Source organism: Hippopotamus amphibius, chromosome 13 (genome assembly GCF_030028045.1).
Source record: "Hippopotamus amphibius kiboko isolate mHipAmp2 chromosome 13, mHipAmp2.hap2, whole genome shotgun sequence".
Classification (NCBI taxonomy): domain Eukaryota; kingdom Metazoa; phylum Chordata; class Mammalia; order Artiodactyla; family Hippopotamidae; genus Hippopotamus; species Hippopotamus amphibius.
In genome coordinates, this window is record NC_080198.1 from 1219431 (window position 1) to 1244337 (window position 24907).

The window sequence follows — 24907 nt, forward strand, 5'->3', positions numbered from 1 at the left end:
AAGCATTTGAGTGGCTTTTTTTTTTCTTTTTTAAACTAAAGGGAAGCCATTATCTCTTGGCTGCCTGCACAGCATGAAGCAAAATCATTAATGCACTCAAACATTAATAGTGCTATGATTTTAAGAACATTATAGAACATAATTTATGACTGCCTCAGTCATGAGACTCACTTGTGATGATAATTAAGTTTTTCCTCTGGGTATATATTTGTTACTTGTGCTATAACCATATGCAGTGTCACAGGCCCAGCAGAGATGACATCCAAACTAGGACAGACCACCTAGGACAGATGTATAACTCAAGGAGTGAAGGGCTGACCTACTAATTACATTAAAGTTGGAGGCAGTCAAAAGTGGGATAAAAGTGATGTATCAAGTGAAGCAAAATGATATTTTCCCCCCAGTGTGGAGCCACAGCCAGGCTACATGTAGAATAAAACTGACAGTGTCATCTTTTGTAAACTGCGTGGAAAGGACACCCGAGACACCCTTTGGAGCTCAGGCTTCATGGCGTGAACGAACGTCCACTGAATCCACAGAAGGGAGTAGATTTTAAAGGACCTGTAAGATGTAGGTAAGAGAAATAGAGGAAAGACCGCGTTCTAAGGATGGAGGCGGGGGAAGGGCGGGGAGAACAGTAGGAAGACAGGCAGAAGCAGAGGTGTGGAGGAGGGAGAGAAGGTGCGAGGAGGAGAGGATGCGAGGAGACCAGGCGAACGAGCCCACAGGAGTGGGAGGTATGAGGCCAAGAGCTGGACAGGTGCACAGGTGCAGCGGCAGGTGGGTGAGAATTATCAGCGAGAAACTGCACAGGAACATGATGGGAGAATGTCTGAGGAAGGCTGCCGAGGTGAGGCCATAAAGGACAGCTCAAAGGGGAGAAGGAAGTGTTAGTAGGGAGATCAGTTCCAGTCTTTTGCGGTTGCATCGGATTTAGCTTCTGGATATTCAGAACTGAGGACCAGATTCACAGTCACTCCAATAACTTTACCATCTCGGAAGATTCAGTTCAAAAGGGCCAACTTTCCCAGCGTCTGCTACTTGACCCCCAGATATATGTATCAGCCTTGAAATGGGATGAATTTCAGTTGTGTAGGTGTTTTTGTGGTAGTCTTAGTTCCAGTTTAATTGTACGTGTAATTGGAATGTGGGCAAATATCACACAGAGGCCTGAAAGCGTCTCAGCTTCAGTGGCTCACCCAGGTACCACGCCGTCACGTGGCAACTGTCGCAGCAAAAGCCCTGTCTGCTTCTGGGACTCTATATGTGCCCCACCGCAACTGGTGTCACTGCCAATAGCATAGCATGAGCCTTCTCCCTAACACCTGTGATGGGTTTGATTCCTTTCTGTCTCCTACACAGTCTACAGGCTACCCCGAAAGAGCAGCCTTGGAAGGAGTACGGTGCAGGTGAGGCACCAGGTCCTGACCCCACCGCCTGCTACCTGTGTGTCCTTAGTCTAGTAAATCTCTTTGGGGGGTAATATTAAAGTTGGAAGGCCTACCTCTTAGACATATGATTAAATGAAATAATGCATGTAAAATGCATACAGTATATGTGTTCAGATGTTATAACTAAAGTGCTCTGAGCCCGTTATGTTACAGACACTTTGCTTAATTCTTTAAAGGATTTCATTTAATGCTCATAAAAAACTGACAAAGTAGTAACTGTCTTCTATACGGCTGACTAGATATCCAGACTGATCCTGCCACTGAAAATAGCAAAAAAATGTTAGGTAAAACATATGTGTAAAACGCCCTGAACTAAGAACTGTTATGGCAGTAAACATTTAGCAGCCCAGGATCTAAGTCAAAGTAGGAGACTTCTAGCTACGGAGAAGCAAAAAGGGAGACGTTCCCTCCCCAAAAAGCAACGATAAAGCCAGACAAATTCGACGAAAACAACCATTCCACATCTCTGAAACCAGCCAAAGACAAACAGCAATTTCAAAAGAGCTTAACTTCTCAAAACTGCTGAACCTGAGGTCCGTCTTCAGGCAGCTGCGACTGAAGCTGCCCTGACTCCGCAGCCCAGAGCATCCCACCTGGTTGTCCTGCTGCAGCGAGGCTGCCTACGAATCCCAGCAGCTTTCTTTGCCAAGAGGGGCTGTTTGGGAGCGGAGGGTGGAAAACCCACGCTCCCAGCGGCAAATGGAGAAAGACTGCAGCTCTCCCAGCTTGAGGTGTTAGTGCCGGCTGGGACAGAAGCAGGTAAGACAGGCAGCCTGAGAGGTAACAGGGCTTTTCCAGAGAAATCCTGCAGTGAGAACAGATGTGAGACGTCAGAAGAAAGAGTCTGTGAACGTGAAACAGACCCATAGAAATGACATAATCTGAAGAAGAGAGGGGAAAAAGTTGAAGAAAAATGAGCAGAGCCTCAGAGACATATGGAATAGCATGAAAGCTACTTCCACGGGTATAACGGGGGTCCGTCTCCTCTCAGAGGAATCACGGTTGAAAACTTCTCCGGCTCAGTGGGAAGACATGAACCTACAGACCCAAGAAGCGCAACAAACCCCAACAAGACAAAGTCACAGAGATCCTCACCTTAACCCATCACAGACAAACTACTGAAAGACAGAAAGTTCTTAAGAGCAGCGAGAAAAAAATGACATCACCTAGTTAAAAAAAAAACCTAAATAGAGACATTTTCCTTGTTTATGGACGTGAGGGCTCAATATTGTTACGATAGCGAGCTTCCCCGAATTGATCTATAGATTCATGATGTTTTAAAGTTGACAAGCTGGTCCTAAAATTATGTGTCAACGCAAGGAACCTAGAATAGCCAAAACAATTTTGAGAAAGAAGAAGGTTTGAGGACTTATTTAACCCATGTTTAAAAGCTAGAGCTACCGTAATGGAGAGATAGTGGTATAGACCCAACAACAGGCATATACAGCAATGGAACGGAAGTAAGAGCTCAGAAATAAATTTTTACATTTTCACTCAGTTGATTTTTGACAAAGGTGCATGGCAATTCAGCGGGGAAAGATGAAATTTTCAACAAATGTGCTCAGCCCATCACCTCACACCACAGCAAAAAAGGAATAATATCATATGGTACTTATGTTCAGGTTTTTTACCACAATGAAATAAAATTTAAAAAAATTAAAATTACAAAGCACGCTGTTGAGTGAAGAAAGATATAAGGGGGTGGGGGAAATATACTGAGGAGAGAAAATATTGTGTAGAAATGCAAAACTATTACATCGAAGGAAGTAGAAAAAAGGCGGTAGCAAGAGCCCTGGGCTCGAGAGAAGACGCATCAGGAGACTCGGAGCTGCGTGAAAACGAGGAAAGTCCTCAGAATCGAAGGGAGAAATAGTTCCGTGGAAAGTAAGTCTTTTAAAATAACAGATAAAATTCAATTGAGTAACATTGGTGTCAGACAGACTAATAATTTCCATTGGAGAGATACTGTGTTTTCTTACCACACTGCAATTTGATTTGGCGAGTACCTGGGGCATAAGATGTGTCAGAACCTGGGCTGAGTGCTGAGGACCCAGTGATGGGAGACACAGGCCGAGCCCAGGAGGACTGACGGCCTAGGACAAGGTACAGACAGAGAAGTGTGTGTATGCATGGCTAAGTGCACACCTGTGGGGACACAGTGGATGCTAACTCCCTCCACAGGTAGAAATTCGTCAAATGAAGAAAAAAGAGAAAGACACGCTTGGCACCAGGAACAGGATGAGCCTGAACATGGTAGAGAAAGATGAGGTCGCGTTACTTTGATGCTTTAATATCTCACTTCACCAGCGAATATTTGTTTGGTCTGTTTCTCCATTAAATGCCAATTATTGGTTGCTGTTCAAGGATGAGTCTGCTACTCAGCATCCGGAATCAGAAATGCTGACTCTACTGCGAGCAGGAGGGGCTGGCAGGCGACAGACCTTCTCGTTGAGCAAAGCCGATGGATAACACACAGGATTGCAGGCAGGAGCTTGTTTTGGATGAGTGTCGCCACGAAGGTGGGAGTGGTTGCTGTCAACCTTAGACGGATGGTTTGTGTTCGGTGCAGAGGCAGGAGCGTCAAGTCAGCTCAGCAGAAGAGTCAGAGAGTGAGTCAGCGGCTGACCGGCTGCCTCTCGAAGCGAGGCTCCCGTCTGACCCACTGCTCTAGAGGCAAGTTCCCTGCAGCAGGCTGGCAACAACAGATGGACAATCAGGTTGAGAACCAGTTCTGAGGCTGGCTTGTTATGACGGCTCTAGCAGCAACCGTCTTTTCCTAGGGCTGTGGACCTTTTACCGAACCTCACTCTCCCCTTCCGGTCTTCTATCAGCCTGAGCAGACGGAGAGACCACCGGGGTGTCCAGGTGTCCTCCACTGTGCCTGACTCTCCTGGAAGACAAGGTTTTTATCCGGGGGTCTGATTTTCAGTGTGCACGTCCATCAGTGTGAGTTCATTCTGGTTTTGCTGGAGCATTTGTTAGGACAGTGGCTCTGTAGATTTAAGACTCTGGATAAACAAATCAAGCTGTGCAATATACAAGTGTCACAAAGCACTACAAGGAGGAGGTGGAGGGGCTCTAAAGGCACCGTCTGGATGTTTCCAGGTCTGACTATGAAAACTCATCCCAACAGCTCCCTGAGTCTTCCTTCACAGTGAGTTTGCCTTTCTTTTTTTCTTTTCTTTTCTTTTGGTGTGGAGAGAAACTGTTGTACCTCATCTGTGGCGTTAGTCCAGGTGCAAAGTGAAGTGTCAGCAATGGCAACCACCCCCTTGGTTAGCAACCGGAAGCCCCAAGGCTTTGCTGATTTCCATAAGTATCCGGGCAAAGGAATTTCAACGGGTTGGTTTACTATTTTCTACATCAGCCAAAGTAGGGGAGAAACTGTGGAGGACCCCCGAGCTGAAGAGCAGCCACGGACGGGATGGCTAGCCTCCGGGTCCTCCTCTACCAGTGTGCCTCCTGTCCCTTCAGGCTCTGTTAGAGGATGTAACCCCCCCGAGGGTACTGGGAGGCGGACACTGAGACACGTGGTCCAACTGATGGGCTGGTCCTGGCCCTGGACTGGTACCCAGAGCCTGGCTCCCCCATAGGAAGAGAGATGCTGGGGGCTGAGTCAGAGATGAGATCAGCCTCACTGGAGCCGTAGGTAGACTGTCTTTAGGGCTCGTGGTAAACAGTCACCGTTACATCCCAAGGATATCGTTATCCCCTGTGTCAGTGCAAGGACTTTTTTTTTTTTCATTTTTGTATTGTAGCATTATTGGTAATGCTTGGGTAACCTATCTCTATATCAACTTCCAATTAGCTGCACAAGTACTAGTTTGGGAGAGCCAGAGAACAGAGTACGACGGACATCATCCCTCAGTCAGTCAGCAGAGAGAAAAATATGATCAAAGGGACGAAGTATAAAAGTACACCAACAGCCTCGACAGTGGTTTTTGCAGAACCTCGTTCTGATGGTCTTACACAGAAGGTTTTGCTTTGAGCCATGGTCTCCTTAGTTCAGGGATTTTCCATGGACCACCTGCTTCTGGAGGTTCTCTGGAAACTCTCGGTTTAACATCCCTAATGGGTGTGTGTCCAGTTCCGTTTATTTTCTAAAACTCTTTGAAAATGTTCATCCCATGTTAGATCTAAATCAGCAATTTTCTGACATTTTTTCTGAGGCTCCTTTTTCAGGTTTGAGTCCATTTACAAAAAAAGAGGACAAGGTTTGCTCTACCCTAGCTATTGGGTGTACCCAAGAAAACTGTTTGAAAGTTTCTTAACGTCTATATTTAAAATCTTCTATTGATTCACTTTTATGGGTGTTTGCCTTTTCAATCTTTGCGTTACTATTACTTATCTAGAACTACTCAGATGAGTACATGGAGGGGGCCCCTGTCTACGAAAACTTTATCATCTTACTTATGGGATAAAACATACCCTTAAGTGAGTAGATAATCCACCTGGACAGTCTGAGTTCTGAATTCTGAGTCGTGCAGCAACTGTTTTCCTGGCATTGGAAATTGAGAGAGTCTATACACTTATATTTTCCAAATAATTGATGCCAGCATCTTTAAGTGTCAAATTTTGGTAACATTTTTAACTAGAAAAAAATATTTTAAGTTATCACACTCCTCTCTGCCTCATGAGAAATTGCTTTGGAGGAAAGTAATAATTGTTGAAGAACTACTAAATACTAGGTGCTGTCCATGCACGGTCCTGGTTATCACAATAGCCTACACAGGCAGGGTCTCTGTTTATTTTTATCACGCACATAGTGTGATTAAATCCAGCATGCAAACCCAAATTGTCCCATTTCAAAGTTAAAATAAGTTTTTTCCTCTTTCTTTCTTTCTTTTTTTTATTGGCTGTGTTGGGTCTTTTTTGCTGTGCACGAGCTTTCTTTTAGTTGCGGTGAGTGGGGGCTACTCTTCGTTGTGGTGCACGGGGGGCTCCTCATTGCCGTGGCTTCTCTTGTGGCGAAGCTCGGGCTCTAGGCGCGTGGGCTTCAGTAGTTGCAGCACATGGGCTCAATAGTTGTGGCTCACGGGCTCTATAAAGTGCAGGCTCAATAGTTGTGGCACACGGGCTTAGTTGCTCCGCGGCATGTGGGATCTTCCTGGAGCAGGGATCAAACCCGTGTCTCCTGCACTGGCAGGCGGATTCTCAACCACGGCTCCACCTAGCACACCCTAAAATAACTTTTAAAAATAACTCAGTCAGGGATTTCCCTGCCGGTCCAGTGGTTAAGACTCTGCAGGTCCACTGCCTGGGGTGCAGGTTCGATCCCTGGTTGGGGAACTGAGATCCCGTATCCTGTGTGGTGTGGCAAAAAAGCAAAAAAACAAACAAAAAAACCTGAGTCACTATGAGCGTCACAAATGGTGCTTGCCGGGCTGTGCACACCGCGCGCCGGCTGTCGGTCACGTAGGACTGCTTACTAAGCTGTAAGGCCACCGGCGGCTGCGTCAGGTGGTTCTTCCTTTCCTCCCTGCTGCTCAGTTACGGCTTCGTCACTTCTCCCTGCTGTCACCGTACTGTCCAAACAAGATTCTGCAAACAACTGTACCTACAGACTGCACGTGCAGACAGTTGTGCAGACGGACGAATGTACACACAGTTAGGCCACGTGTCTTTAACAGCGACTCCAGTCTTTATGGAATAAACTTCAAGATCTCTATCACAGCACTGCCACTGGCTTTGTTCAGAGCTTGCACTCGTGTTCTGGGCAGTGGCGTGCAGTCTGGCTTCTGTTAAATGCGGGGTAACGGTAACAGGCAAACGGAAAGCCCTGGCATCTAACTACCACGGGGCAGATGCAGGCCTGAGGGGTAACCTAGCTCAGATGACGAACGGCCCTTGCCTTTACCTTAGTATATTTTTACAAATCTTCTGAGTTAATCCTATCTGTACAAAGATTTCCCAAGTGTCTTCCTTGCTCGAAACAAGGAAAGGTCCCCCTGCAGACAAACCCTATCCCAGCAACCTACTAACACCCTGTGATTGTGAGTAAGCTGGGTCACTTCTCTAAGTCTGTTTTCTTCATCTGTCATGCTCATAATACAGGCGTGACACTTAGGAGAAAGACAGATACCGTGCCAGGCATTTAAGTGCTCAATAAATACTAGCAACAGCAATTATTATTACTTGAAACAAGTGGCGGGGGGGGGGGTCCCTTTACACTCTAGTGTCCCAATAATGTTCAGAATTCTTTGTCTTTAGTGGCCTGGGGTATTCCAGCTCCTCCCCCGACAGGTCTCTGTGCTGTGCACGGCCCTCTGCGGGGGCGTCCTCGTGCTGGGGCCACCCTGTCCTGATGCACTTGGAGTCTAAGGACCACCGCTTTCTACTCTCTTCACTTCCTCCCCTTGCAAACACACAGTGGCCCAGCGCACGTTCACACAGCCTGCACTTCCGCGCGCAGTGGGAGGGACTCTGAAAATATCATCCCGGATGTGTTCTCCCCTGGGGAACTAAAGGAACACATCAGACGGCTGAACACTCGGGCTAAGGCGGACCCCCGTCTGATCTGAGTTGTAACGATTTAAGACTCTTGGCCTCAGTTAAAATCAGTGCTAAATTGTCATTGTGGAAATGCTTGTTTTTGAAAACCATGTCATCACAGATACCATGAGTACCTTGAATTTAGAGGAAAATGACTTCTGGAATTATGGTAAACAAGCAAGGGGTGTATTCGTCAGCTGTTGGATGGTTTTTCCTGGAAAACTATAAATTTCCTTCTTAACATAAAAAAAAAAACCAGAAAAAGATATGCCTAGATCGTTCGCTTAAAGTGACTCCCTTGTTCATCCAGTTTCATGTGTATTTTACCAGCTTCCCATACTCAACTGACTCTTCTGGTGGGTGGCTTCCCGGAAAGCTTAAAATAATTTGAATACTCTATATGAGCCTTATGAGTAAGTGATACCCTTATTAAAAACCCGGGTATTTAAAATGGGCTGATTTCCATTTTGACTTTTTTCTGAGAGCTTTCTCGGGCAGCCCTTTCTCAGGAAGAGCAGGAAAGAATGGGGCTGTGTCTTAATGACAGAACCCTTTGAAATCTTCTGAGAGGAGACCGAGTGGAAGGGCACTGCTTAAGGCCCTGCATTTTAAGATGCTCTGTGTTTTAAGAAAAATCCTTTGTCATTTGTACCGTGAGAGCTCATTATAAGAGACAGTTAAACTACTTTAATCCAAAATATATCTTAATCTTCTAAAAAAAAGTTCTTTAAAAAAGCAGTCCAAAAATTTTAGGTTAATACATCTTATTGCTATGAGAAAATGTTAACTCCTTGTTTTAGAGGCTTTTAATCCTAATTCTACTTTTATGAAGAATAAAGTATGCAATGAATTAAATGCAGACTCTCGTTAGTAAAGTTTTGAGAAAAACAGAATCTTCTGGGCTCCACCTCATTAAACCCAATAGTGAGCTCTTGTTGATGCTGTTACAAAAATACTGATTTGAATATGGTACCAGGGGTTCTCTCTTTGAAAAAGTCTTTGTGAGATAAACTTCAGATCCCATAATATTAGTTACCCTTTTGAATATGTTACGCTTGTTTCTAAGATGACAACGTACATTCCTAAATATACTCTGGATTTCCATCAAGTGTTTTTATTTTTTTGTTGTTTTTTTTTTGTTTTTGTTTTATTTTTATTGAAATGTAATTGATTTCTCACAGTACTTGACACACTTATTTGCATTTGGTAGTATTATGAAGTATATATAACATTTTTTATTTCTTATCTACTAGTTCAGACTCAGAGTTTCTTTTTTTTGTTGTTTTTTTTTCTTTTTTTTCTTTTTTTATTTTTTTGGGGGGTACACCAAGTTCAATCATCTGTTTTTATACACATATCCCCGTATTCCCTCCCTCCCTCAACTCCCCCCCCACCCTCCCCTTCCCAGTCCTCTAAGGCATCATCAAGTATTTTTAAAAAGTCAAATTGTATCCGGAAGTTGCTTTCGCTTGATGGGTCAGGCCAAGTCAAATATAGAAGGTGAGCACCAGCCTCTATTTGTGGAAACGTTCAGACCTTTCCCAGGCGGGGGCAGCCGGCCTGCGCGGCCACGTCCCTCCCAAGCCCAGCCTCGGGCTCCGAGGGCCCCCCCCCCCCCCCAGCAAGCCTGCCTCCCGCATCTGGGTTCACTCCTCCCTCTGCTGTCACCTCCGCCTCTGGACCAAGGCATCCCCCGCGGTCCAGCAGGGACGCCGTCGCCTCGGGGTGGCTCGTGTGGACTCGCGGCCCCGTCTTCGCAGGGCGGCCCTCCCCACGCATCAGGGGACCGAAGTGACCTTCTGTCCTGCTCTTCCGCCGGGGGAGGCCCCAGAGGTCACCCGTCCCAGGCGCCGCGGAGGATCTGTTTAAAGCGGGGACGTCTCACGTCCCTGTCGGCGGAGCCCGGGGACAGCGAGCCTCCCACGCGGCCGCGGGGGTGTTTTCCCAGCGGGGGGCACAGAGGGCTGCAGGCACTGCGGCAAACGCCTGCCCCGCCTCGGTCTAGAGTGAATTACGTTGGGCCGTACGCGGACCGAGTTTCATCCTGACGAAGGGGTTCCCTTTCGATGTCTTTTGATAAAATTCTAAGCCGTTTCTTACAAATGTAAGTTTTTCTCAAATTACCCAGGCTGTTCATTAAAATGGCAGATTCCTGGCCCTCACCGTTGGCGAAGTCTGGGCTGGCGGGTGTGAAGTGGTACCTGGGCCTCTGCGCGGTGGGAGGCCTCGGGCGACTCCTGTGTGAATGCCTGCAGGACGGCACGTTGAGAAATTCACATACGTTGAGGACAGGAAGAGGTGACATCGCACTCATGGAGGTTTTACACGATCAAAATATTGAGCCTGTGGTACCTCATCGGGCCCCAGACTGGCTTTTGGGAGAGACCCAGGGATGAATGAGGCCACGTGTCTCCCCCTGGACAGCACGGGTGTTCCAGGACGCTGGGTCAGGTCGTGTGTGACCCTGCACCCGGGGCTCATCAGAGCAGGCTGTCGGGTACGTTCCGATCTCATTCCGAGAGTGTTCTGGGCTCAGAGGCCCACTTCTCAAGCTCACGCAGAACAAGGAGAGAGATGTGCTTTCTCAACGGCCGAAGCAGCTCAGCGGGAAATCCCAGTGCCTCCTTTATTCTGAGAAAAGACTTCGATGTAGAGATACAGCAGCTCAGGTGGCTCTGAGCTGGAGGGCGTGACTCACCGTGTTCCTCCCGTGAATCCTGCGAAGGACGCCCACCTCATCTGACCCGTCAGTGGGGAACCCAGAAATAAGCCCTGTCAGAGGCCAGCGTCTGCCGTGGCTCCCAAATCCCCCCTTCGCTTTAGCCATTTTCGTCGTTGACATCCTACGAATCCACAGAGAACTGGCAGCTCCACATTTCACTGTGACAGTGAGTGAGAACTTGCTCTCTGTCTGATCAACGTATAATTGTCATGCTGTATTATAATGGTTTCATGTTTGCCCTTGATTTCCCAGGAGACTGTGTCTTATGGACAAAAAAAAACCCCCTTCAACCTGTTGTTCTCTAACACCTACTGCGAACATGAAGGGGACAGCCACGGTATGCTTACAGATTACTTAAAGCTAACTAGAAGTTTACAGTGTTCTCGATGCTGAAATCAGAGAACGTTCAGAAGCTTCTACGTGTGAAAGCCCCCGATGGACAGAAATGATAATGTTATTGAGGACAGATGAGAAATGTCTTAGGAGGACGTTGTCTGGGCCTCTGACTTGTTTATGTTTGCAGAAAAGCGTGAGGGAACACAGCCGAAGCCTTGTGCAACTACGCATTCTGTGCTTTGCTTTTATGAAAAGAGGTAAATTGCTAAAAGTCACACCCATACAACATTTTGTTCAACAAAGCAAATCTTAGGTACGTCTTCATGTAGCCTAGTGTGGAGAACCATCTACGTCTATAGCATATTGTGAAAACAGATCGCACTGTTACTTCTGAATCCTTAAGAAAATGTTAAATCTGGTGTCGTCAATTCACTAAGGCCGGGAGTGATGTAGGATATGTTTTAAAACAGCATAAAGAGTTGAAATGGAAAATTTTTGATGCTTTGAAGAAGAAGATGGCAATTATTTTAAAAATCCTGTCATTTTGAGTAACATGTATTATCTTCGGCTAGTTTATCATAATTCATAAATGTGATCATTTTTTTAATCACTCCCTTCCTTTATCTGTTCTTGGGTAAATACAGAGATGAGCACAAATTATCACTTTCTGTAAATCATCCTATTTACACCCAAGATAAATATGCCAAAGACTTATTAAGATCTTTTTTTTTTTTGGCCATGCCATGTGGCATGTGGGATCTTAGTTCCCCAACCAGGCATCAAACCCGGGCCCTGGCAGTGAAAGTGCCAGAGTCCTAACCACTGGACCACCTGGGAATTCCCAAGGTCTTTCTTCTATAGCCGTTACTCAACACATACTGTCAAGCATCCTTGAGAGGAACCTCAGGGAACAGAACGATGCGTATTTTGCCTTCATACTTTACATCTCACGTGTCTGCATCTGTGAGGGGTGGAATGTATTTGACGAATGGCTCTTTGCAAGGCCATTTGAGAGAAGTATTAGAATAAACTCAGCCTGTGTCCGGTTAGCTTAGGTCCCGCCGACGGTAAGGGAGGTCAGTGACTTTATGCAGCAGACCTGGGGGTAAGGGTGAGCCCGACAACGGACACCGACAGCTCCTCTCCGCATCTGGGCTGAGAGTCCTGTATCCTTAAGAAGACAGTGTTTATAAGCCGACAGGAAGTCTGTTTTCAGCTCTTTGGACTCGGGGCTTGAAAGCTAGTCACCACTTTTTGCTTTAACAGAAGAGCATAAGAAGAAAAAAAGTACGCGGGATGCGGGTGAGGAGCTGGTGCATTCGTGCACTCCGTTAAGTTTTTATTTCCTGCCTGCCTGTCTGCCTGTCTGCCTGTTCGCCCCGGGCGGGAAGTGCTGGGCACGCAGACACGAAGTCAACGTTCTTCTCTCCTCCAGGGACCTACGCCGAATCACACAGGGAGACGCACGGAAACATAAGCAAGAGCAGCGTACAGGACTCTCCATCTCTGCTCAGAGGGCGGCGGACGCGCAAGGAGGGAATGGCCGCTTGCAGAGACACGAAAGCTTTCTTAGGGATGACTACTGAGCTGAGCCTTGAAAGAGGAGTTTGTCACGCTGGGGAGGAGAGACCAGGGCAGGCAGAGGCCAGCCTAAGCAAAGGCCTGGAGAGGAACAGCCTCCCTGCTTGGGGAACGGCAAGCAGCTGGGCGCGCCTGGAGCAAGGGTGCTGGGGGCCAGGGGGGCGGGGGCGATGTAGGGGGAAGAAGGTGAGGGCTGGGCGCTGGGCTGGCTGGTCTCAACGCGCTGCACACCTCTGGGGGAGGGACAGGCCTGAGACGTGGAGGGGTCCTGTCGGCAGAGCTGGGTGACGAGCAGACATGGGGACAGCGTGACACTCGTCTGAGCTTGTGGCATTTGCACTGGGGCTCCCACACACGGCCCCAGGCTCTCCCTTTGTCTCCGCATGCGCCACCCCCCCCCAAGTGGGCTCAGCCCTTGGACCTGCTGGGACCCGCAGGACAAGCTGGTGAAGAAGGACAGGGAAGAAACGAGGAACAGATGGGCCCAGAGGTTGAAAGAACGGAGGGGTGAGGCACAGTGAAGTCCACTGAGGCCCAGGGCTGGGCTGGACGGAAAGCCCAGGGGTCATCTGGAATCAGTCGCAGATGGGCAGATGGGACAGAGATTCTGTAACTGCAGCTTATTTGGCGCCCAAGCTCGGTGCCAGAACTTTCTGGTCAACTGTCTGCATTTCCACTTGGAAATTATAAGACATTTCAAGCACTTGAGTTTCCCTCCAGAATCAAGCAGAGTCAAGCTCTAACCACAGGATCTTGGTCTCCCCTTTTGGCTCTGATGTTCCTGGTCGTCTATTTTGAGGAACAACAAGATGGAGACAGACAGTTGTTTTCTTAGTGAGACAAGGCTGGCAAAGCACAGGGAGGGGTTCGCGGGTGAAGAGGACGCCGGCACCCGAGAGAGCGCCACCGCCTGTGTCCCGTGAGCCCGACACACCCAGACCGGCCCACGGCGTGACCTAGAAGTCTGTAAAAGGCAGGTGAGCCTGCTTTGCACCCTGTTCTGAGGACTTTTTTCTGAAAATACCCGAGAGTGTGCTGTGTTAACTAAGAAGGGACAAGAAGCTAGGTCGTGTCTTCTAGGGCTTTAGGCTCCAAATCTGGAACTCTGAAATGAATGCAGAAGAAAACCAGAGAGCCACAACCTGGGTGAGCACACTGCCACGAGCATCGCATTCGCGTGAAGAGGCTGCATTCGACACGGGAGCGGGAGCGGCCCCGTGGGCGGCCTCACGCCTGGACGCCCGCGGGCTGCAAACTGCCCGGCTGTCTCCTGCGCGGCACCCGAAAGCCCCACCCCTCTCACGTGCTGGACTGGTGCGGGGCTCTGCTCCACGGTGGCGGGGACCCTTCCTCCCCACCCGAAGGCTCAGCTTGTTTCTCAGCCCTTCGGCCTCCGATGGTTTCTGTCCAACCTCAAAGGAAACGTTTAAGAGAGATTCACCCCTAAGGCCGTCAATCACAGACAGAGCAGACAAATACATGGAAAGTTAGCAAACCTAAGGCTTCGGCAACTTCCGCGAACACTGGTTTAGTTACCCGACATCCCGGAACGTGAAGGAAGGAGAATGACCACCACGTGGAGTGTGTGGAAGAACGACAAGCAAATTCCCATCGTGTGCTTGGGAACGGCTTGCAACACGTGTCCGCTCCTGCTCTCCCTCCCCCTCCTTTACGTAGTCACCTGTGAGATACTCGTTGCAACAACTTATGAAATTGGAATTATTACCCAAAACTTACAGATGAGAAAACTGAGACTTAGAAAACTTATACTGACCACGGCTGTCCAGCTATACGGGGTGACACAGGACCAGGGTCTGTTTCCAAAAGCCCACGTGCGTCTCCCGTGGCCCCTGGGAGCCTGCAGCCGTGGACGAACGTGTTTGTTAAAGCTTGTTGAGCCAGGCAAGCGACGCTGGGAGCCTGTCAGAACTGCCCCAGAATCCCCTCCCCTCTGGGGTCCCGGCCAGAGGGGGACAGAATAAGCCTGCCACCTGAAGGCAGCCTGCAGGCCGAGGGACATCAGGAACCAGCTCCACTGTGTCCAAGGCCCCGCGGACAGCAAGTCCTAGAGGATGGCAGGGAAGGACCACGCCCCTGCCCTGAGCCAGAGCCAGGCCAGGCGTGATGTGGGAAGACGTTTCCTCCCATGGCCTGCAGCACGGAGAGGCTCGATGACCACTAAAGACAGAAGAGCAGCTCTTCATCTTGGTAGAAGTAAAAGAGAAGAGAGAGACATCTTCTTCTATAATCCACCCTCCCAACTCCACCAAAAAAAAAAAAACAAAAAACCACTAAGGTATATATTTTGCACTAGAGGTCCACCAGGGTATGACTTGCAAAGATAACTTCTATTCGCCTACTTTTGAATAAAGGAAAGCCAGCCTCAGAGGTTCTGATGGCATATAAATTAAAGATATGGGGTATCTCACTGAAATTCTGAAGATGTGCTGATCCCACCCCAGGATCAAAAGAGTTCTCTTGCAGTGCTGGTGCTGACTTATTAATAAAGCCGGTGCTTTTATCTGGTTATCTAATCAGCATTCGCCTTCAGTTTAAGCTCATGAAGTTGCTGGTAATAGAGTGGTGCCGAGAGTGTACTTGGTGGTGGAATTACATCCACGGGCGACGGAGGCATGTTCAGGGCCAGACGGTCAGAAACAAAGGCAGAGCCCGCAGGCCCGTGGCCCCCGAGCGGAGCCTGTGAACCGTCTGCCAACCAAACAGAAGGGGCACCTGTGTAAAAGGTGAGTTCCGTGGCGTAAGGACTGAACGGGACGATTAGGTACACTTAGTAACAGGGAAGCGAACACGACAAGCACGCTACTTATCACGACAGCCGAGAGCGTAACAGCCAGTCTTTACATGCTGCGTGTCGGGAAAGACTTCCTAATCGGCTTTTATGTGAACTGACTGCATCCAGGATGTTGGCCTCCGGGTGTGCCCAGCTGACTCCAAGCGACTCGTGTGGATCCTGTTTGCCTCCACTGACTGGTCTTCTAAAGTGCTCGTGAGACAAACCAGCCTCGTAACGTCTCTCCCGGGTCTTACAGAGCAGTGGCTACATCATCTCGCTCTCACCTGATGAGTGGTTGCCAGGGTCCACTGCCACGGAGAAATCCTCTTCTGTAAGGCCGTCCTGCCCCACAGATGGGAAATCCCACTTTTCTGTCAGACGAAGAAGGCTCCAGCCACCCCAGCGCCACGTTGAAAGGGGGCCTGTGAACAGCAGCGTGTGCAGTTGACGGAGGCCGGTGTGTCCCCTCCTTGGAAACACTGCCGCTCAGACTTGGCACGGTAATGGGCTAAATAATTCATCCAGGCGGATAAGAGAGAAAGCTGCTAAGAGCTTCCTGAGTTTATAGCCTCAGTCCCTGGATTTGTACTGAGACAGGAAACTCGCCAGGCTCCACTGGCAAAGAGAAAAAAAAAAAAAGCCTTCCTCTGAAGTCCTCTTCCATCACCTCTCACGTCTGGCGTGAGTCCCAACCAGGGTGAGAATAAGCTGTTTCCATCAGTCGTCTTGGATTCACTGAGTACCGTGTGTCAGGCTCTGTGACATATAAGACAGGTGAAAAGTGCTCTCTGCCCTCAGTGAGCTTGCAACACGTCCACTTGGCCAGAGAAAGCCGAGGAAAAGCTAACTTTCTGACTCACTCATTGCAGACCCGCGTGTGTCAGGCAGTGTGCTGGGTCCTGGGGGGCAGCACTGAAGGAAGACTGGACCACGTGATGATGGACAGACCATCTGACCAGCGCAACGACTGGAAAAGAAGAGATGCCACGAGGGGCCGTGTGATTGATCTCTAAGTGACACATTGGGTAAAGGCCATGAGATCCAAGCAGTCTTGGTTCTGGTCTTGGTGTTGCTGCCAAGCCCCCACGCACACCCCACTGTACTGGCCTTTCCAGGACCCTCCGTGGGTAGCCTTTGGCCAGCGCTCTCCCAACTTTGATCCATCGTGCAGGTCACCAGACTGGGTCTGCCTGGAATGAGGTCACCAACGAGAGGACGGTCTGTCCTTCCAGGGAATCCACCTCCATCCCAGGAGTGACCCTTCAGATCAGGAAACAGAGCCCTGATGTTGAAGACCTTTCACTGTGGCACAAAAAAAGGTCGCCTACAAACGCGTGTTTCTTATTACAGTGCATTGGAAATTCTTAGGCAATGACTTTCCCATGGAGGGTTGCACTCAAAGTCATAATTATGGAAAAGATGTCTCTGTTACTTGTTACAGTCTCTGGGCTTCTGAGTGTAATTTGTATCTCTTTTAAGGTACCTGTTATGATGTCCGCTGTTTATTGTGTATGTGGCCGTTTCCACCTCCTTAATTTCTTTTTCTTGATGTGGACCGTTTTTATTGAATTTGTTACAACATTGCTTCTGTTTTATGTTTTGGTTTTTCGGCCACAAGGCATGTGGGATCTTAGCTCATTGACCAGGGATTGAACCCGTACCTCCTGCATTGGAAGGAGAAGTATTAACCACTGGACCGCCAGGGAAGCCCCAGAAGAGATTAATGATCTAGAGCTCAACTTCAGGGTAAAACTTTGAAGGAAGTTCAAAAGAGGTCCCGCGTGCTGTGTGGTGTGGCCACAAATAAAAAATGAAACAAATAGGAAGAGAGGTAGAGACAAGCTTGCAGTGATGGGGATGGAAAGGACGTCTGCCTCTCTAGCCAGGTATGTGGAATCCTAAAGACCAACAGGAAGGCAGACGTCAGAACCAGGTCACCCTCACATTCAAACCAGAAATTCTTCCTCTAAAGGGAGGGTCACTGTGTGAGCCAGTGTCGGATGCTGTAGGTTATAAAGTCTGCAGTGGAATCAGCCTCGCGCTTGAGGACAGACAACACCATGGGTAAGATGAGATGAGCCCTGGCTGGGGAGGACACCGTAGACATCACTATTGCTCAGAAATTATCTCAGAAGAAGCACCAGGCGAGAGGAGACGCCAAGGCCCGTGAGCCTGAGGTGCAGACGTGGCAGGAAGGGGGCAGTGCCCACGGGGACGGCTCAGCTCTCGTCACCTCGTTTCTGTGTCGCCCTCTGCAGGTGGAATCGGCTGTGTAGGACGAGACAAGGGCCAGGTTCGGAAGTGCCTTGATGCGGTGGAGATCTACAACCCGGACGGGGACTTCTGGAGGGAGGGCCCACCCATGCCCACCCCCCTGCTCTCACTTCGCACCAACTCTACCAACGCAGGCGCCGTGGACGGGAAGCTGTACGTCTGCGGGGGCTTCCACGGAGCAGGTACTGGTTGAGTTTTAAATGTTCCGTAACCTTTGGTGTTGATCTTAACTGACCCAATCACCAGTGGACAACCCCGAGAGCAGGGAGGGCACTGGTGGAAGCAGGGCTTTCAGAGGTCAGTGACCTTCAGCGACTCACCAACCTCTGACCTTGGGTTTCCACATCTACAGTGCGGGGCTGCTCCCGCCACAGGCCGTCGCAAGAATTAAGTGAGATCCGGTCCGTAATCTGCCTGGCACGCAGCAGACACGCAATAAATATAAATTGAAAACGGTGTGAGGAGAGAGCGGGGAGGCAAGGCTAATGCCAGATTGTAGGACTAAGGGAGAGACTTAAACATATGAAGCACACATGGAAATAGAGAAGTGACTAGAAGCGCTGGGTGTCAGCTCTGCCTTTGCTGACCTTTATTGAAATCCTGCCCTCAGAAAACGCCCTTACTCCTCCACTGCTGCCACCTGAAATAAATTGCTTGAAAGCATTTCTGAGACAATACGTAATCCACATATTTATTACCAAACTCAGTTTCCATATATCCAACTGCTACTATCATTGCCGTCTACAGTATGGATTTACAATTTTTTTAAGTAACAGGGAGATTTTTAAATACGCACAACTTTAATAAGCAACATCTCCAACACTTGATTAGTTGCATCAGTAAATAAGGCAGATATAGTGAAAATGTCTAACAGTGTGATTCTAACCTCCCTCATAGAAACACTAGGCCAGGATGTATCCAGGAAAAGCATGCCCCAAGACCACTTAAAATTCTGGAAGCGTGACAGATTGAGTAGGGCTGCCCCTGCAGGAAAGCCAAGCCTGCTGTATGCCTGCCTTCACTTTTAAAGCACACAATTATATGTAAGTTAAATAGTAAAGTTTTCATCAGGAATTAAGAGACTTAGGACATATATGAACCAAATGCAATAAGTGGACCTTATTTGGCTCTTGGTTCAAACAAATCTTTTGGAGAAAGATATTTTTCAGGTAATCTGGGAAATTTGAGTGTGGACTGGAGTATGAGGTGATATTAGGGAATGGTTAATTTTGTTGGGTCACGATCATATGGCATTGTAGTTTTATATAAAAGAGGAAGAAAAAGGAAAAACGTTATGAACAGTGAGAAACTGTGTAGAAGCTTTTATGGAAGAAAATGACGTGCTGTCTGAAATTTGCGTTAATCTACTCCAGCATATATTTTGTAAAAAGTGAGTGCGGATGGGGGGGCAAGAATAGATTTTACGACATTGGTAAAATGTTGGTCATTGTTAAAGCTGGATAATGGCTACAGGGGCTTTATTTACTAGATTTTTTTTTTTTTTGCCCTGGGTGGCGGGGCAGGAAACCTTAGTTCCCTGACCGGGGATCGAACCTGGGCCCTTGGCAGTGAGTGCACAGAGCCCTAACCACTGGACAACCAGGGAATTTCCTATTTACTAGTTTTTGTTTGTTTGAAAGTTCCCATAGTAAGAAGCTTCAATTTTCCTTTCTCTATTTTTTCCTTCAGAGAGCTTTCCAAAATGTTTTTCTAATGCTTCTAATATCTTTTATATTAAACATCACATGCTTGTGTAAAGGTAGTAAACCTGTCACAGGAGCGAGAACCCTGACAGGGCAAGGAGACCTTGTGAGGACCCTCGTTGGAGCCCCGTGTGTGAGAGGGCTGGGAGGAGGCAGGAGGGAGCCCAGCTGCTGGAGCACTCGCCCCCCGGGCCCTGCTCTCCATCCCCTGGCTGTGGGCTTTCTCTTGACCAGAAGAGAAGGGCAGAGAATACACAGGGTGGCCTCACGTCCTCTGGAGCAGTGGGTGGTGATTGGTGTCTGAGGGTCTAGATGCTCTGTTTCATCTTGTTTCCTTCTCTCATCTTCCTTCGTGTAATACTGAGTTAGAGAATTGATGTCCTTGGTTATTCACGAGTGTCTGGACTCACGCTCTGAGTCAACCTCTTTTCTTGGAACTGTAGTGGACTAATAATGATTCCAGACAGAGGGAAAGGATTTACTATGTGAGCTCTCAAAGTCCATTTTAGTTATGTGGTTCTAAGACGGTAGATCCTCTGGGATTAGCTGAGTGAGTCGTCACTGGGGTTTTATGGAAAACAGAACAATTGTATAATAGCGTGCCCATTACAAACTAGAGATCTCAGTGTCAGACCTAAAAACAGGCACTGAATTTCCTCTCCTTGTGTGACACAAAGCTTCTCATCCCATGTATCTACTCAGGAAAACACAGTCCAGAAATTCCTCTCTTAATCTGTTTAGTTAATTCAATAAAAATGTATTGAAACAAACTGGAGGCACTTGGGCTACGATCTTGAGATGCTCAGCATTTGATGGAAATATAGACACCAAAGCACATAACAAATACAGTAACTGCATTCGGGTTAACATAGCAGGTTGAACACCTCTGTTTTCTCCCATGTTCCCACGAACATGACAGGACGTGGAAGGAACACAGTCAGACAAAGAGAAGAGAGGTCACAACAGCAACACAATTCTGGAAGCAGGAGAGCAGGCGGATGAGTAACTGCCCAGGTGCGAGACCGTTCAGTGCGAACCTGCAACAGGAAATGGAAGCACACAAGCCACAGAACCCCAGGGAGGCTCGGGGGCAGACAACCAGTGACGCTGCAAGACGGCGTGAAGGTGACGCTGAAAGACAGGAAGGCCCCGATCTGTGCGTCCCTCCACGCTGAGAGGAAGCCCCTCCTGCACCCCAGCAAAGACCAAAGCTGAGCGTGGTGGGGGGGGAGGGCAGGAGATAGGTCCTAAAATCAGGGAGCTTAAGGGGACAGCTACCTGCTGCATCTTGAGATCATCAGCTCTCTTCCTTTCCTGGCTTCCAGGCAGGAGACTGGACGATTCTTCTTTGGGGATCTGACCAGCCCCAAAATAAGGCAAAGCCAAATCACCCCATAGAGAACCTCACAGAAAACGCTTCCATAGTGTCCCTCTCATAAAGATAAGCAAACAGCTGAGGCTCATCGGACCTTTGAGGAAAGCCTGCACAGAAAAGACAGAAACCAAAACACAGAAATGAAGGGAAGCACCTGGAGGAAACAAGCTGTACTGGGAGGAGAAGCCTCCTCGGAGAGAGGAGGGAAGATGTGTGTCAGTGCAACAGGAAAAGGATGTTTAAAAGAGTTCTTGGAGGTTAAAAATATGATAGCAGAAATTACATGTACAATGAAAAACCTGGCGTGTAGAGTGGAAGAAACTTCTCAGAAAACAGAGCAAAAAGCAATTAGAAAATGAGAGGAAGTAAATCCATGAGGTCCAATGTTGGAATCACTGGAGTTTCAGTTAAAAAAAAAAAAAAAGAATGGAGACCATGGAGGGACAAAATATCCACGAAGTAAATTAGAACAATTTCCCAGAACTGAAGTCACGAGTTGAAAGGAGACACTGCGTCCCCAGCAGAGTGGAAGAAAACAGACAGGGAGTAAAGCGCGTCCCTGCGGTGTCTCAGAACGCCAGGGACAAATGCGGGTCCTGAAAGCTTCCGGAGAGAAAAGGCTTACCTCCTAGAAAGTGTCAGGAATAGGAAGGCGCCCACTGAGAAAACAGGACCCTGGGAGCTAGAAGAAAATTAAGCTGATGCCTCCAAAACTCCTACGGGAAAGTTACCTTCTACCTACCCTTCTGTACCAGCTGAACCTCTAACCAAGCGTGAGGGCACAGGGCACACTTTCAGACATGCAGTGTCTCCCAAAATTTATCTTCTGGGTTCCTTTCTGTTAGGTTTTGCTTCACCAAAAACCACATCTAAGCCAAGTATGAGTGGACGGGCAACCAGGAGACACAGCGGAGAGAAGGATGTTGTGGGGAGATCCCGGGATGACAGCTCGTACAGCGGCCTGAAAAGCCAGTTCAGAACGCAGCTGGTCCAAGGCTCTGGGGCAGGGGAATTCCAGAAGAGAAGACCAATCAAATCTTAATGTTCTGCAAGATTTAGATGTCTGGAGAAGAGCAATGAAAACTAACAAAAATAAAACCATTAACTTGAGAGGGAACAAGCAGCTGTGCAGGAGAGGAGCGTGTGCTACCCGGTCACGTGTGACTAGCGTGTATAACAGTCACGTCTAATCGTGTCAGTGGTCAGCGTGGAGCCTCAGCCGTGCCGGGGAGTGGGGCAGACACGGTGGGGATGTGGAAGAGAGCTGGAAGTCGGGAGCGTGTGTCTTCATCTGAGAAATCGAGACGTGGCAGTGGTACAAGAAATGTTGTTTATATAGGCCGGTGCTCAGTGTCAGAAGAATCGGTCAGGGTTGAAAGGTGGCAGGAAATGGGCAGCTGGGTAGGAGACAACTGTGCTTAAGGCGTAAGCCTTGGGAAGCTGTTCAACTCTTCAAGTCGTGTGCATGTATAACTGATGAAACCAAAGCAGGTCTGAAATATTTAAATACAGCACATACAGGAGAGGAACAAGACGGGGAGTATTAAGGAAAATATTAGCAGGTGAGTCTGCTGGGAGGTAATTCTCCATGGGTCTCATGCATTTCTGAGCATCTGTGAGCAGAGACACTGACTGCCTTTGCTCTGGACAACCTTTTCAAGCGTGTCTGCACAGCAGACAACCTTCGGAGAGAAAGAGCGTGTCTCCCTCCGCTGCAAGGGCAGTCACGCTTACCGGCCATCATGAAAGCTTCTGGTTCCGAAGCGTAGGGCTCACCTCCTACAGTGCAGCCCACTGGTGGCACAGGTGCCGCCTGACACTCTCCATGTTGCCGTGGGATTCGGGGCTCAAATAACTGCATCTTTTAAATGCAGAGACGCTGGCTGCTACTGTTGCTGTGAGTGGTCCCGTCCTTCCTCTGTGGCCCAGGAGTTTCACGTCATCTATCAGTGTCTGTGAAGCTGCGGGAAGCTCCCTTCTAAAGTCTCAGACTCTTCACAGTTCTTGACAGAGTCCTGGGACTCACCAGGGAACAAAAAGACAAAAGCAAATCCTCTGTTCCCCACCTCCAGCACAGAGAGAGGAAGCCAACATTATGTATCAAAAAGCTCAGAGCTCACAACACCAACTCATCTCAAACTTACAGAATGTAGAAGAGGAGGAAACATTTCCCAGCTCTTTCTATGAGGCCAGTATTTCCCTGATACCAAAACTGGACAAAGACCCCACAAGAAAACTGCAGGCCAATATCCCTTGTGAATATGGAAGCAAACATTCTCCATAAAATACTAGCCAACGGAATGTAAACATACAAAAAGAATTATGCACTATGACCGAGCAGGGTTTATCCCAGGTATGAAACATTGGTTCACCGTACAAAAATTAATCAATGTAATACGTGATATTCATAGAATAAAGGACAAAAAACAGGTTGATCATCTCAAAAGATGCGGAAAAAGGATTTGACAAAATCCAACACCCTTCCATGGTATAAACACTCAAAACACTAGGGATAGAAGGGGACTTACGCAACTTGACAAAGGGCATCTATGCCCTCATCACTTAGCGGCGAGACTGAAACCTTCCCCCCAAGATCAGGAACAAGACGAGGGCGTCCCCTCTTGCCAATGCTAGTCAACACTGTACTTAGGGCGGTTAGGAAAGACAGAGAAATAAAAGGCATCCAGACTGGAGAGGGATAGGTAATTGCATATGACATGATATTTTATTCAGAAAATCTGAGGCAACCCACCAAAACAGCTACTAGAGCTAATAAATGAAATCAACAAGGTGGTAGGACACAAGACCCGTGTACAAAAATCAGTTGTATCTCTATGCACTCACAACAAACACTCTGAAAATAAAATTAAGAAAACAATTCCATTTATAATAGTATCAAAAATAATAAAATATTTAGGAACAAATTTGACCCCTACATTGACTTGTACAATGAAAACTGCACATCATTAAAGACACTGAAAACCCAAGTAAATGGTAAGATGTTGCACACAAACACGGACGAGCTGATCCTAAAATTTACGTGGAAATGCAAGAGACCCATAATATCCCAGACGATCTTGTAAAAGAACAAAGTGAGGAGACTCATCCTTCCTGATTCCAAAACTTACTTCACAAATAATCAATGACTGTGTGGTAGGGGCCCCACATGACAGACACATAAGTCAATGGAATATACTTGAGAGTCCAGAAATAATCCCTGATTTTTATGGTCAATTGATTTTCAATAACAGTGCCAAGACAATCCAATGGGGAAAGGATTCCTTTTTCAACAAATAGTACAGGAATAACTGGATATCCACGTGCGAATGAATGAAGTTTGGACCTCACACATGTACAAAGATAAACTCAAAATGGATCAAAAACCTAAACGCAAGAGCTAAAATGATAAAACTTTCAGAAGAAAACAGTCGTAAATCTTTGTGATCCTGAATTAGGCAATGATTTCTTAGATAAATCTAAAGCACAAACAAATAAGAAAACATAGATACATCGTACATCAAAGTTTAACTTTCGTCCTCCAAAGGGCAACTGTCAAGAAAATGAAAATACAACCCCCAGGACTTGAGAAAATACCACATATCTAACAAAACACTTGTATCTAGAATATATTAAGAACTCTTACAACTCAATAATAAAAAGAAAACTAACCCAGTTTTTTTTTAAGCCCTTTATTGGAATATAATTTCTTCACACTCCTGTACCAGCCTTTGAGGTACAGCAAAGTGAACCAGCTGTATTTATACATATATCCCCATATCCCCTCCCTCCCGGCTAACCCAGTTTAAAAAAAAAAAAAGAAAATTGACAAAGGATCCAAATAGACATTTATCCAATGAATATAAACGAATGGCCACGTACGCATGTTATCAGTCATTGGAAATGCAAATCAAAACCACAGTGAGATAATACTTTACACCCACTGGGGTGACTATAATAAAAAGAAGCAGATATCAACAAGCGTTGACAAGAGCTGGGGATGTTGGAGCCCTCACACTGGTGAGAATGTAAAATGGTGCAGCTGCTGTGAAAAAGTCAGGCGATTCCTCAAGAAGGCTAAACACAGAGTCACCATGTGACCCAGCAATTTCCCCTCCTGAGCACATACCCGGGAGAATTGAAAATATTTGTCCACACAAAAAGTTGTGCAGGGCTTCCTTG

The 24907-nt window shown here is 47.6% G+C and overlaps 1 protein-coding gene across 2 annotated transcripts in view; it reads left to right on the forward strand.

Annotated features, from left to right (window-relative positions):
- The window catches only part of KBTBD12 (kelch repeat and BTB domain containing 12), a 48840-nt gene that overhangs the window by 15149 nt on the left and 8784 nt on the right, over window positions 1-24907 (forward strand). For both annotated transcript variants that reach the window (XM_057706567.1, XM_057706568.1), the window contains exon 5: window positions 17635-17832. In XM_057706567.1, coding sequence (XP_057562550.1) covers window positions 17635-17832 — 198 coding nt within the window. The remainder of the gene's footprint in view (window positions 1-17634; window positions 17833-24907) is intronic.